This window comes from Drosophila ananassae, chromosome 2R (genome assembly GCF_017639315.1).
Source record: "Drosophila ananassae strain 14024-0371.13 chromosome 2R, ASM1763931v2, whole genome shotgun sequence".
Lineage (NCBI taxonomy): Eukaryota > Metazoa > Arthropoda > Insecta > Diptera > Drosophilidae > Drosophila > Drosophila ananassae.
The window spans coordinates 6,621,659-6,636,799 of NC_057928.1; the positions used below are offsets into that span (position 1 = coordinate 6,621,659).

At 45.2% G+C, this 15,141-nt stretch overlaps 1 protein-coding gene across 1 annotated transcript in view; it reads left to right on the top strand.

The window, feature by feature from the left end:
• LOC6506180 (bifunctional heparan sulfate N-deacetylase/N-sulfotransferase) overlaps positions 1–15,141 on the top strand; it is a 54,398-nt gene that overhangs the window by 37,844 nt on the left and 1,413 nt on the right. Inside the window, exons 3-5 of the mRNA XM_001958359.4 lie at positions 14–223; positions 10,869–12,753; positions 13,667–14,019. Coding sequence (XP_001958395.1) covers positions 14–223; positions 10,869–12,753; positions 13,667–14,019 — 2,448 coding nt within the window. The remainder of the gene's footprint in view (positions 1–13; positions 224–10,868; positions 12,754–13,666; positions 14,020–15,141) is intronic.

The following is a 15,141-nucleotide window of genomic DNA, read 5'->3' on the forward strand; positions in this document are numbered from 1 at the left end:
TGTGTACTTCCAGCCTCATTCAGCGCGACACTCACCCCGCACCCATTATCAACTGCCGGATGATCAACTCGGGCGGGAAACACGTACGGGATGCCTCTCCTGCACCGGATCATCGCTCCGAGGCCAGGCTGCGAATCGATCCAAAGGTCCTGGTCTTTGTGGAGACCACATACTCCGGCCTGGGGCGGGACATCGCCGAGCTGCTCGTCTACAATCGAATCAAGTAAGTTTCGCATGGCGAATGGCAAAGGAGGAATCATAGACAATTAGTTCGGACAAATTTGCATAATTGCAAAGGCAGCGATGCGGCGATAATTATTACACTCGGAGTAACTGGAAGCGGAAGTGGCAGCGCAACCAACACCACTGCACAGCCCAGCACAGAGTCTGGCACTTGGAAAATGAATTGCAGGCGGCAAGTGGAGGTCCTTTGGAGTCTGGACTCCGGAATGCTCTACTTTCGCCCTTGTTCCGGCTCCTCTTCTGGCCGCCTGGCCGCCTGGCCATTGTCAATGTTGACCCAATTTGGGTAGTTGGCCATAAAAAGGCAGGTTATGAAATTAATGCCAAGCTATGCAGCCAGACAGAGGCCGCTCACTCGGAGAAATATCTGAAAGTTCCACACGCTATGAGAATGGATAAGGAGCTTGTCATTTAAACTTTATTGCTTAGCTGAAGTAGCTGGGTTTAGCCTTCAGATGCGACTCAAGTGCTTATTATTATTTCAAGTGTAGTGGGGAATCTCCGGAGGCTTCGAGGCAGAGGAGGGTGGCCTCTGTGCCGCAGCTGCGGGCTGCCAGCAAAGCATTCCAGTTTAATTGGCAACTTATGCTTTTGTGGTCGAGTGGCCTGCCAAACGTTGCCGCCTCAGCATCCCGAGCATCCTGGCCCTGCCAGCCATATCCATCCAGCACATCCATCTGGGCCAGCCCGGGCGGAAGTCTCGTTCTCTCTGGCCAGTGTCTCACCTGTCCGACGCTCCCCTGCCCTGCCACCTGATGTCTGCACATGCCTCGTCCTGGCCAAGTCAGCAGTTTTTGCAGCTCTAGTTGCAGAGAAGTAGCATTCCTACGAGATCAAAGATGTTATTTCGACAAACATTAAAAGGCACTTTCGTCAAGGACTCTTTTCATTTAAATAAATAAAAATATTAAATGTCAAAAGGCGTTGCTGGAAGGCTAGTAGAAGTCTATCTTATCTCTTGAGTTATTTTTATACAATTTTACCATTTATTTTCAAAGTGTATTCCGCATTCCTTATTTTTCTGGATTCGTTTTCCGTTGCCTACCTTCTGGCGCACAAAGAGTTATTCTTTCCTTGGGCTCTGCCTTTGTAATTCTGCCGTCTGCCCGGCCGTCTGCTGTCGCGTTTGTACCAGTCCGTGGGTGTGCCTGGGCTCCAGTAGGTGTGAGTCGGTCGAGCCCGCCCAATTGGTTAACCGCAGTGACCGCAGGATGTGCAGCCTCCAGCAAATAACCGCAATTATTATACCAGCTGCACTTTGGCATCGGGGTGTGGCTAGCTTTTCAATAGCCCTACCGTTTTTATATTCAAATTTTGCTTTTTCTTCGTTTTTCTTCACACTCTTTTAAAATGGCCGGTAGAGTGCATGTGGGCTTGTTTGTAAATTGTGTAAAATGCGGTAACAGGCCACGGCAAGGAAAGAAAAGGTCCCAAAGAGAGTATCCTCCTTTTCGGGCCACAAGTCAAAGGGCGAAAATTCCAATTTGGCGCAGCTTTTGTTGATGTTGTTTGGACTGCTTTCTTTTGGCTTTTGTGATGTATAATTAAATTTTGTCGTTCTAGCAAGCCCTTAGCCCGGCTGCTTCAGCAGCAGACAAACGCTTCAACTTTAATGAGATTTCAAGTACAAATAGCTATAGCTTCTCCTCCTCCGCCGCACATTTGCTTAGCTTCCACTCCTTCAGTTGAGTAATGTCTGCCATTGTCTCCCGCGCTGCAACCAAATATGCAAGCAATCCCTCCTATAAGCTAATCAACTCGGTCATATGAGATGTAAGGGCCTCGTTTGTGAGCGGCAGGGATCTGCCAGAGATGGCTACCATACCATATTCCTGTACAGATGTAGAAATTTCAAACATAAATATTTTACAACAACCAGCCTTTAAATGAAAATATTTTATTATACCTTGCATTTTCATCAAATTCCTTATTATCCAATGGATCCAATGCAGCTCACATCTAGGTTTGCTTCAAGAGATATTTTCTTGTGTAGCTGGATACTTGATACCTCCATTACCCGACCGGATTGTTTCTGCTCTTGTCTCTGCTTATCAATGACTTCATTAGTACTCTTCAGTGACTAGTCTGCTTACTTGGCTTGGCTCGGCTGGGCTTGGGCTTGGGGTTTCGGGCACTCGAAACTTTGCCCAGACAGCTGCAGCTGGAGCAGGGCAACAAATTTCATTAACATTACCATCTCATTATTGCTGATGACTTTTGCATGCGACTTTGAGGAGCGGGTCGGGTGCATGTGAGATGATGCAGTCACTTGTGCATATCACACAGAATTGAAAAGTACACGGATACAAACTAGGAGGTTTTGAAGACTAAGATACTTCGTTTTGGTTCTAATTTCGTATTAAGGCTTAGTTTCTTCTAATGATTGTCCACAAAAGCTCAGTTGTTAGTTAATAGATAATTATTTCCATTTATTTTAAAAGAGATTTTAGCTCTCTGTGTTGGGGAAAAAGGACGAAGCAGAAGCTCTGGCAGATTGTCGTGGCATGTAATGTAGTTTAAGTTTGTTGCACCGCCTGGAGCTGCTCCGAAGGGTGCCATCCGAGCGCCTGCACACATGCCCGGGCAATCAAAGTTGTCGCTGACGCCGTGGCAGCCATTATTGAAATCTCAGTGTGTGCGTGTTTCTGTGGGGTTAATGGCATAAAGGTGTCTGCGTGGGTGAGTGGCGGGCGTGGGGTCACAGGTGCATTCTACAGCTTTATCTGTGTTGGCGACATTCCTAGCACTCGCCTCTCCCCATTATCCATTATTTATGAACCGGAGCGACGCTGCTCATTGCTCCCAAGTTGCCACTCAATTAGCCATGAAAAATTCACTCGCTGACTTTTCAAGTGTCGCTCTTGACTTGACGTATGCGTAATACCGACTGTTACGAGGTACTGCTACGGGCAGGCCGCTCTATCTTTTGTTCATTCGTGAGCCCGGAAGACAAAAAACGCCCGTAAATTTATTCAATATTTGTAGAAATCACGCTGAATTTCAAGTAGGGGAATTGCCATGCTCTCCAATCCGTGATTTCGGCCCGCTTTTCGTTTAATGGACTTGGTCCACACGGTCTGTCGCTTTGTTGGCCGTGCTCTTTAGCCGCTCCAATTAGCCCGAGCCGAGAGACTGGCCAATTGATTGATTGCCAGCTTTTGGGAGCTCTTCCTTTTTCCGGACAAATGGCCCACGTTATACAATGTACATACAAATTTCTGGCAAAAGGCAACGCGCCAGCAAGTATGCAAAGTTTTGCGAAAGTTTTTCCGCCCGGACTGCCGCCATTTGTGTGCCATCGCCATGGGCCCTTCCCAAAAAAAAAAGGAAAGAAAACTGGATGGCCTCCAGAAAAAGGCCTGCAGGGGATTGGAACAAGGGGCGGCAAGGGTAGGGTGTGGCATCAACACACCAAGTTTCTGCCTCTAATGCGCCGTGAAATTCTAATGAAAATTTCCAAGGTAATTACGCGGCCCAAAAGACATCGCTTCAATGGCTTGGTATTGCACACAAGGAAAAATTTTAAAGTTGAACAATAATGGTTTTAGATTGGCATTTATTTATAATATATTATTGAGTCATTTAGCAGTTTGATTTTATTTGTATCCATGTTAAGTTAATAGTTAAAAGTCAATACTAAGCACGAGTATAAAGAAGGTTTAAAATACTCTTTAACTTTCAACATTATTAATAGAGTTTTAAGGGAATCTTTGTATTATTTTCTGTTAGTGCATCAATTTCCCTCCTCACTAGCACAAGTCGTTTATTAAATTGTCATTTATAATGTACACGAAACCATGCCCCAATGCATTATGCGCGTAATAGCTACTTAACCTTATTTTCAATTTTTGATTTGGTCGGGGGTAGTATGCATGGGAGCATAGGCGGTGTATATGAGGAAGTCAAGTCAAGTCAGGCAAAGCAGGCAAGTCAGCGCACGGAAGTCATCAGCAGCATTGTTATCATTTGAACCCAACCGCCACCAACAACCAACCACCCACAGTGCATGATGTGGGGACTATGCTATGGGTGAGGCAGCTACTGCGGGGGTGTGTGAATAATGTAGCATGCTTTGTGGTGGCTCAGCCCGAAAACGACGCTCATCCTTTCGGTTATTCTGGGCGCTGATTGCGCCACTGGGAGCCTGAACTTTTTAAAACGCGAAATGGCAAAAGGCGAATAACGAACAGCAGCGGTGTGTTCGGTGTTCGGCGGAGCAGCAGAGCAGCACGGCACGGCACGGCAGCTCCCTTTTTATCCCAAAATACCCGCCATAACCCCGCTGACGTCAATTCGCACAGACACATGGCAAACGCCATAAACAGCCACCACAATTGGATGCTTGCCATGGCAACGACAGCCAACCGGGCTAGGCTAGAAGACTGTTGGCCCTGTTCGCTTTTTCCCGCATCTCTAGCTTCATCCTTGGCTGCCTCAGTTTTCCTCGCTTGGCTCATCATAATCACACCCTTTTCGCCAATGTTTACTTTAATAATGTCGCGGAAAATTTTTATTTTCAATTTTTCACAAGTCAATGGAGTTTAACCAGCCACCAGGCCACCAGGCAGCTGTGTCTGCGAAGCCACAGTGGGAATCAATGGCCTGTAAAATTAGATAATTCGTTCATGGAATTGCAACTTTTTCATAAATATTGAGGGATTTATATTGTTCGTGTATTGTCATCTCCGAAATGGCATTATGGAGGCAATTTTTAGAATAAGTTGCCTGCCTCCATCAGGCTTGAATTTTTATTCTTGATGGATGGCCAATATCCATCATTAATATTTAATGTGTGACTGGGCCGTCCTTAAGTAATTCCCCCTTAATAAATATTTACTCGAGTCACAGCATGAGATTCCATTTCCTTTTTAAATTACAAATTCCACAAATCCGTTTTATAAATCCATGCAACCGGAATTTAATTTATTAAATGCTTGTTTAGCCCCAAGACTGGCTGAAATCTAAAATTCCATTTCAGTTGCAATTAAAAATTCCACAAATCCAAATTCAATTTGTAAGAATCGTTTCATTAAGATTTCATTGAAATGTTTTCCACTGTTTAGGCCACGACAATGGCCATACAATATAGTCCACAACCGTACATATAGGTATATATGGTATAGTCATATGGTCTCTATGCTTTTCTCCCATCTGTGGACTGGCTGGGTTTGTGCGGAAAATAGAAAAAAAAAAAAAATGAGGAAAAATATTTTTGCTCTAGCGCTTGGCACGTGACGCGGCAGTTCGAGTTGTTGGCTGCTGTTCACAGAGATTGTTCCAGCAACCTTTTGGCCCACTGAACCCCCTGGTGGAAGGCTCCACCCCGTAACCTCTATTCTCGCCCATCCATGTTTTGTGTGACAAGTTGGCTTTTTGCTGGGGCTTGTTGTTGTCGCTTGTTGTTATATTATTTTCCTCTCTTCTCCTTTCTTTTTTCAACAAATTGGTTATTTTATTGAATTACTCAAGCAGCAGGAGGTTACCCCGACCTTTCGCCCACCATTCCCGGAGCTGTCGTCTGGGTTGCGTGATTATATTGGCCTAAACAGGCGGGGGAAGGCTCACAAGTCGTGTCTCGACTTTAAGGACATTGCCTTCGCGTGTCTCCCTCTATATATCCTTGCCCGATCCTTGGAGTGAATGTGTGTTGGGCTTAAGTAGTTTCGCGGCGTATAATAAATTTTCTAGTTTAAACTCATTTATTGCCCTTACCGAAAGGATGAAAGAATAAATTGCGGGTTAGCTGGGGAGGACAGAGCAACCCTAACGATTGCGACTCCTCCCAGTCGATGCCATATAATGGCCATTTGTTGTATAATTTTCACATTGTTTAGTGTCCCGAGCCAGAAGTAACCTCTCGTGACGCCCGCACACAGAAAGCAAAGTCCTCGTCGAGTGTTTTTATTTATGATATATAGATTACTCAGCGAGTTGCTTAGGCGACCGGTAAAGTGCTTTCTGCTAAAGGAAAGCATTTCCACTTGAAGTAGCTCCTCCTGCGGGGATGTGGGGTTAATTACGCTTGAAAATTATAGGCCATGGGGAAAATGTCTTAATACGTACGGAATTAAATTGGAAATGCCAGTGGGTTGTGGGCGGAACTTGAACTTCCTAATAGACCACTTCGAATGGCATACACGGACTGCAAATTGGGCTACACATTTCTTGAGGTTGAACTGTGTCGGTACTCGATGTTAAGTTTTAGTCTGGAATTTTAGCTTTTGGCTGCCAGACTTAATTACTTTAGAAGAAAACCCTCATGATGTGATTAAAATTCGGTGATATTAATATTCGTGACGAAGGATAATTAATTTTAATTAATATCTTATGCGTTTTTCTAATTTTAAATATTAAATGTCTCAATAATAGTGCATTTTTATAACCTATAATAGCCACACATTCCCTCAAATGAGTTTCGTAACCCAAATGAACAACCATCTATAGTAATTTCTATAAAAAAGTATAACTTTTGTTCAACAATATCTGATGTTTCTGTGTTCAGGTAGGGTCTCTTCCATATGGACTTTCCTCTGATAAAAATCAATCGCCTTTCGGTCACCTGGCTACTAATTGGCTCATGTGTCTGTGAACCCCGGCACATGTAATCAAGTAATCAGGAGGCAGACCATGGGATGACCCTGCTAATTGCATCATTACTCACGGCTAATAAGCTAAAACTTTGGCTCACGGCGGCGCCACTTCTTCCAATGCCCAACTTTTGGGGCGGGCCCATATGGCCGGAGGGTCTTGTGGCAGGGATCAAGTCGCAAGGCTGGCCGCAAACACGGCAGAATGGTGGCTCACTTGGCCAAATAAATGCGGTGGATTTGTTCGATTACGGGCACTTGCTAACTCAATCTTGGGAGTGCACTGAAAACAAAATATTGAACAAGTTCTCTATTCAAATATGAGTAACCTTTTCAGGGCAAGTAATGCGGTTTTGTATTGAAAAGTGAAATAAATAATTTTGATTCCTTGAAGATAAACAGTAAGATGTACATCCTGGAGGTACATCCTTTCCTGAGTAGTTGGCTGTAATCCGTATTTGCGATACGCCCTACAGCTTAATTTCCTGACGCAAATATCAACAAGGCTAAGCTAGATGTGCCACCGAGATGAAGCTGCCCCAAAGCGCTCTAATGAAATTACAAACACTGTGCCGGCCGTGGAGTGTTTGGCCGGCTGGGCTGGGCGGGGCGGAGGCGGAGGCGGAGATGCTGGGGCGGGAGGGCCGAAACAAGTCCCTGTAAGCCAAAGTGGCAGTGGGAAGTCAACTAAAACTAAGCCCATTTAATGCGTTGCATAAGCGACAAGCGAAAGCAGCGCCACAAACACACCCAGGCACTGGCAGCAACTTGCGCCCCAACACACTCAAACAAACAAACATGCAAACAGACAGACAGACGGGCGGACGGACTGGCAGGGAAGCATGCACCTTCAAACCGGAAGCAGCGACAAGAAGAAGAACAGGAAAACTTCGTGCAAAAGGGTATCCGGGTGGAGCAACTGAGGACAACCGAAGATGTAGCTACCTTGCATTTCGTCACATTGAAATTAAAATAAACAAAACAAATAGAGATAAAACCAAAAATAAACATTTAAATCAATTTGTATTTAGAGACTGGGGATTATTAATTAAATATATTTTAAAACAATCCCATATGCCCCCTGCTAGGGTATGAGAAGCTCCCTCGCACACCGCCATTTGCACTTTAACGTTTATCCTGAGGATAATTTAACACCCCATACAAATGCAAACAAATGAGCGTGTGTCCTCTAACACAGAACCACTCGTAGCCGTAGTCGTATCTGTATCCGTATTCGTGTGCAAAAAAAAAGCAACATTTATTTACTTGCAAGTAATACCCGGTAATGGGTTTTTAAAACAAATCCGCTACGGGCCTGTAAATGAAGTTCATCAGCTCCCTCTCGCCTTCCCCTTCTGTCTGGCAATTAAATTTCAAACACCAACACACACACTGTCACACTCGGATGCGGCAAAGGAGAGTGTCATTATATAGTTAATTAAACAAACATTTTGTGCAGATAAAACGCTTTAATTAATGCTCTTACAGCACTCGAATAACCTAGCAGAAGTTGGCGTTAAATCTCCCGTCACCCCAAACACCTTTTCCTAGCGTTTTTATTAATGTTTTTTTCTTTTTTTCCCTCCCACACCTGAAAAGTATGCTATGGAAATTCCTTTCGAAATTGCAGGGCTCAGGGATGTCATCCGATGTTGGGATGTTTTGGACCACTTCATGGGCTTAACATCCATTATAATAAAACATAACTATTTTAAACAGTTGATAAATCATATGATTGATTAAAACAATATTTTAATTCAACATTTAAGAGGATTAATAAAAGCCTATGAACATGAAATGGCCACTCCTCGCTTTATACCTTCATTAACTTTAACGCTTTTAAGTATTTTATTCGCTTTTTATGCACCTCTTGCAGGTCATATCCCTTTTCGAACCGAAAGCTCCTTTTTGTGACTTAATTTACCTTCTTATTTTGTGCACACGGGCGTCCGGCGGGCGTGCCATTTTTCAATATCCGGACGGAACATAAATGACCACTTTGATGGGCTTGCTGCGGAATCCCAGGCTCCACTTCAAAATGGAGAACCCATGCTGGGTGACACATGGTCTCGTGTTGACGCGCCATAAAATATGCAATGCATGCAGTGTGTCAGCGTTTTAACCGCCCAGCCATCCAGCCACCCAACCACCCTCGTAAACTCCCTACCTGATTTTATATTTTGTCTCCCCGGCGGGGCTGAAATGCCTGCCGCTCAACTCCCATAACTCGCGGGCCATGCGGGAGGAGGCCAAAAGTCATTTCGTTTTTTGTCTGGCCCATCGCACCAAACTATCAATAATGTGCCACGCCCCCGGCAAACCTCATAGCTCATGCTCACAGTGGTGGGGGAAATAATAGGGTTCTGCGATTCAAGGGCGACTAGGGAGTTATGACTTAGAAGACGAAATATTAAATATACTTAAATATTCAGAGAGTATTTACACGGAAAACCTTTTGAAATAAGATCAAGTTAATAGTGAAAAGAAGAAACCTTCATCCTATAAGAACACAACTGCGTTTTTAAAATACTTTCCTCAACTGTCTCTACAGGAAGCCCTGAATACTGTTTCCACCCAGCGGAGCACCACATTCAGACATATATAAACTGTTTTGCTTTATGACTTTTATATGCAGCGACGGGAGCTGCTGCAAATATTTTTAATATGCTTCGGCGAATGTGGCCGCAACCCGAAAAAAAATTAAAGAAAATAAAAATAAAATGGTTACCATGGCCGGGGCAATGGAGCAGCCATTGGCTTTTTTATGTCGCGCTTCGGTTTTTACGTGGGCCCCTTAAATGGGGGAAACACCGCTTGGCATATTGAATAAAGTGGACAACATTTCGAGCGGAGGATCGCTGAGTTTTGAATGGTTTTGGGGGATGGGGTTTTGGCCTCGGTCACGAGCTTGGTTTGTTTAGCTTTAAAATCCACTAAATGGTCAACACAGACGCACACCGACAGGATGTGTGCGCTGGATCCGCATCCCGTGTCCAGGATGCTGGCTGCGGCGGCCTTTACAGGATATACCCAAAACCAAAACCGACATTTGGTTCTCGGTCTCGTTCTGGTTCACATTCATATGCATATGCATTCCCAGCCAGGAGCTGGACCAGCAAGGGGATAGAGAAACGCACAGAGACAGACGTGAAATTCAATCAATTGGAAATTCCATATCAGTGAAAATATTTTAATATTTATGCAAAATATTTGCGGACGAAGGGCGAAGAGACAGCGCCGCAGAACCGACAGCGTTTAGCAGGTTTGCCCAGCGAAAATAATAATATTGAAATTGATTTTATTCATAAGGATGTTGAATATTTATACAGCCATGTTGGATGTAATTATTGCAGGGAGTGCTTATTGTTTTTCCTCTTTTCTCCTTCCGTGTATGTGCTACAAGTGTGGGATGTGCAAATGGAAATGAATTGAAGAATCCGTTGCCATAGTTAAGTGAAAATATCAGTTTATAAATAAATGTGTGGTTGGCTGGGCAGAGCACTGAGTGGCAGTGCGAGGGATGCTTCATTTCCTTGACAGAGCAATCTAAGCTTATCTCCCCAGCTAGAACAAACAAAATTTATCGGATGCATCTCACGTTTGGGAATCCAAACTGAATGGCAAGTGTCAGGCCGGCCCCATCCGTCTCTGTCGCCCACTCCCCGGGGCTGTCGGGACGAACAGCTTTTGACAGCCAGATGTCATATGCAGCTCTCGGTGCACTTCTAGATTCCAAGAAGGATTTCTCTATCTCATTTTCCCACACTCTCAATGAATGTCCCGCTTGACAAGCGCTCTTTTTCCTCGCATCCTTGTTCTCTTCTTTCCTGCCCATTGTGGGCGCCATGTTGTTTCGAATTTGACAGTTATGACGTTTAGATATTTTTACCGTTAGTGATAGCATTTATTGCAATCTGGTGGTTGGAACAGAAAACTACATTAAAGTGACTTTATTGGGTTATTGTTAATGGAGCTATTCTGCTGTGCGATTTATTTAATTTAATTAAATATTCATTGACCTTTTTGTTTCCCTTTCAGATACAAAATCGAAGTGGCCGGCAAGAGCCTTCCAGTTCTCACCAATCTGGACAAGGGCCGCTACGGCGTGATTGTGTTTGAGAACCTGGACAAGTACCTCAACATGGACAAGTGGAACCGCGAGCTCCTGGACAAGTACTGCCGCGAGTACTCGGTGGGCATTGTGGGCTTCGTGAGTCCCAGCGAGGAGACCTTAGTGGGCGCCCAGCTCCGGGACTTCCCTCTCTTTGTCAACACAAACCTGAGATTGAGGGATGCCAGTCTGAACCCAGCGTCGTCGGTCCTCCGGCTAACGCGAGCGGGTGAAACGGCTTGGGGTGCCCTGCCTGGCGATGACTGGGCGGTCTTCCAGCATAACCACAGTACCTACGAGCCGGTGGAGTGGGCCCAGAGAAACACACAGGAGTACCCGGCGGACAGTGTGGGCCAAGTACAACTGCCCCTGACGACGGTCCTCCAGGATCGCGGGCAGCTGGACGGCATTCAGAGAGTACTTTTCGGCAGCAGTTTGCGGTTCTGGCTGCACCGGCTGGTATTCCTCGACGCCCTCAGCTACCTCAGTCATGGACAACTCAGTCTCAACCTGGATCGTATGATCCTCGTGGACATAGACGACATATTCGTGGGAGAAAAGGGCACAAGACTGCGGCCAGACGATGTCCGGGCGCTGATAGCCACGCAAAAAAACATAGCCGCGATGGTGCCAGGGTTCCGGTTCAACCTCGGATTCTCCGGAAAGTACTATCACCATGGAACGAGGGAGGAGAATCTGGGCGACGATTTCCTGCTGCAGAACGTCCAGGAGTTCAATTGGTTCTCACACATGTGGAAGCACCAGCAGCCGCATCTGTACGACAACCTGACGCTCCTCATGGCCGAGATGCAACTGAACTACGCCTTCGCCCTGGAGCACAATATACCCACGGACTCGGGGTACTCCATATCACCACATCACTCGGGCGTTTATCCCGCCCATGAGCTGCTCTACCTGGCCTGGAAGAAGGTGTGGAACGTGAAGGTCACTTCCACGGAGGAGTATCCCCATTTGAGACCTGCCCGGCTGCGAAGGGGGTTCATCCATCGGAATATAATGGTGTTGCCCCGGCAAACCTGTGGCCTGTTCACCCACACCATGTACATTGACCGATATCCCGGAGGGCGGGACAAACTAGATGAATCCATACAGGGCGGGGAGCTCTTCCAGACCATAGTCTACAATCCCATCAACATCTTCATGACTCACATGTCCAACTACGGCTCGGACCGTCTGGCCCTGTACACATTCCAATCGGTGATCAAGTTCCTGCAGTGCTGGACCAATCTAAAGTTGGCCTCGGCGCCGCCAATTCAGCTGGCCGAGATGTACTTCCGGCTCCACCCCGAGGAGGTGGATCCCGTCTGGGGCAATCCCTGCGACGATGTGCGGCACAAGAAGATCTGGTCGAAGACCAAGAACTGCGACTCGCTGCCCAAGTTCCTGGTGATCGGACCCCAGAAAACGGGCACCACAGCCCTGTACACATTCCTCTCGATGCACGGCAGTGTTGCGAGCAATATCGCCAGTCCGGAAACCTTCGAGGAGGTTCAGTTCTTCAACGGGAACAACTACTATCGGGGCTTGGACTGGTACATGGACTTCTTTCCGTCGGAAGCGATGCCGAACACCACCTCTCCGATGCCCACGCAGCTGGGATCTCCTCGGTTCATGTTCGAGAAGAGTGCCACCTATTTCGACGGGGAGGCGGTGCCGAAGAGGGCTCACTCCCTGCTGCCGCATGCCAAGATTGTGACGATCCTGATATCGCCGGCGAAGAGGGCCTACTCCTGGTACCAACACCAAAAAGCCCATGGCGACGTGATAGCCAACAACTATAGTTTCTACCAGGTATGAAAAAATAAAATTTGAATATTGTCTAATAGACTATCAATAATTTAAAGAAATATGCTTTATTAGTTGCATATAATTTAGCAGAGTTATCCTATTTCCATTTTGTACTCAATCGAGGAGATACGATTCCCCAATTGCAATTTCTGTCTCTTAATCACCCAATCCTGGGAGATAAAAAAGAAACATTCAAGCAAACAGGAAAATTCATTCGGGTTCACCTCAAAAGCAAATCGAGTCAAACAAAACAAACAACAAGAGAGGAAATGAAAGAAAATCCAGTTTTAATTCGAGCAACTTGTGGGACATCCGGCTTCATTGTGGCAAGTAGGTGCTTCACTTCCTCCGGCATCTTTCGTTGATTCTTTGGCACATTTCATCTGAATTCCGTGCTGGAAAATTCTCTATTTGCACCCGAGCTTGTCCCACAACTAACACATGTAGGAATGCTTCAGATTACTCTGGCGGCAGCTGGCTCTGACATGTGTCCGGGCCACAGGACCAGGACTCTCAAAACTGGTTCGTCGCCCTCTTCTCCACGGCTCCTGTCCAATCTACACTTTCAATAAAAACGTATGGAGCGGAAAGAGCCCTCAGGAGCTTTTGTTATTAAAGAGCCAGGATATGTAGGTTTACAAAATAAGAAGTGGCTTGTCACAATTAAAATTGTTTCGTTTGATGCTTAAAGAATGTCCTACGAAGAATCAAAGAATTTTATGTGGGGATTACTGAAACATATCTAACTTAGACTTCTGAAATAAGCTATAATTAATTTTAAAACTATTTTTAATTACTTATAAAACTTATTATAAACTTAAATCTAAAGCATACACATTTTTGCCGAGTGCTTGAATCAAAACATGCAGTGACTCACCTCCTTTTCGTTGTATTTTCCACCTCAACCACTTGGCAGGTCATAACGGCAGGCGACTCGGCACCGAGGGCGCTAAAGGACCTCCGAAACCGCTGCCTGAATCCCGGCAAGTACGCCCAACACCTGGAGCACTGGCTGGCCTACTACCCGGCCCAGCAGCTGCACATCATCGATGGCGAGCAGTTGCGTCTGAATCCCATCGATGTGATGAACGAGCTGCAGCGCTTCCTCAAAATCCAGCCGCTGCTCGATTATTCAAATCACCTGCGCTACGACGTGAAGAAGGGCTTCTACTGCCAGGCCGTCAGCGAGAAGCGCAATAAATGCCTGGGCAAGTCCAAGGGCCGTCAGTACCCGACGATGGATGAGCGCAGCGCCAAGCTGTTGCAGCGGTGAGTAAAATCGAAATTTGCAGACGTGAGATTCCACCAAAAAAAGTGATCAGACTATAATATACCCCATACTAACAGCTAAACCCATACTTAAAAGTTAATAATGGACTGATAAAGTAAACAAAACTGATTTAAATGGCTAATAAACTAAAAATATGCAAATGTCACCAAACAATTCATTGATCTGATTTTAGGGATTCAATATCAATATATTCTTAAAATTAGTGAAATCGATATTAATATGATTCTATTGGTTTTAAAGTTACTATAAAAATTAAAGGCAATAATTTCCGATCAGTTACATAACTCCTACGAATTGGACATACCCTTTGGCTCAGATAGGTACATCCGCAAAAAAATAGGTGGGGAAATCGGGAATGAAGGAAATTGGGAAAAGTTAAAGCCATCACTCGTGTCTAGGTGTGAGTGATTTGGGCCAGGCAGGCCAAAGGAGCAGAGGCAGCTGCTTTGAGTGAAGGATTAATGAACATATGTGTGGGTATAGGTCTGGTGGACAAAAGTCCCTTTTTTTGCCGGCCAAGAATTTCGTGTAGTGGGTGGGAATCTGGCACTTTGCGGCCGCTAAAAGTGCACTTTCCTGTACTGCGATTTTGTCGGTATGCCAGCTGTTGTCAGTTGACAAGGGAAGCGATTTGCTGGCGAATCCTTTTTCTGGGGCATCCACCACACCACACTGGATTGATGGAAGTGGGAAAGGGGCGTTGGAGATGGACAGATGAACTACTTTGTGAGGCATTCAATTGGAGTGAATGGGAAATATATCAGGGGAGTTGGCCAAGTAAAAAGTAGCTGTAAGTGGGCTAAATTTGTTTCCATGTGAGGTTTCATCAAGATGATTGCAAATGTGGAAATTTATCACTGGGTGTAGGGGCGAGTCTCTGAAGGCCACATGCTAAATGGGAGAAATAGCTTGAGCATATCTAAGCTTGTAATTTATTTACTTGGCCATTTGTAAGGGAAGTATCTAACCGTCATATTACTCTTGATTGGATTTAAGAAGCTGTATTTTAAATAAATATTATTTAGCTTAAAATTTCACATCAAAAAGTTCATTTTTTCCAAATTAAATATATTTTTATGTACATTCTTTACAAATAATTT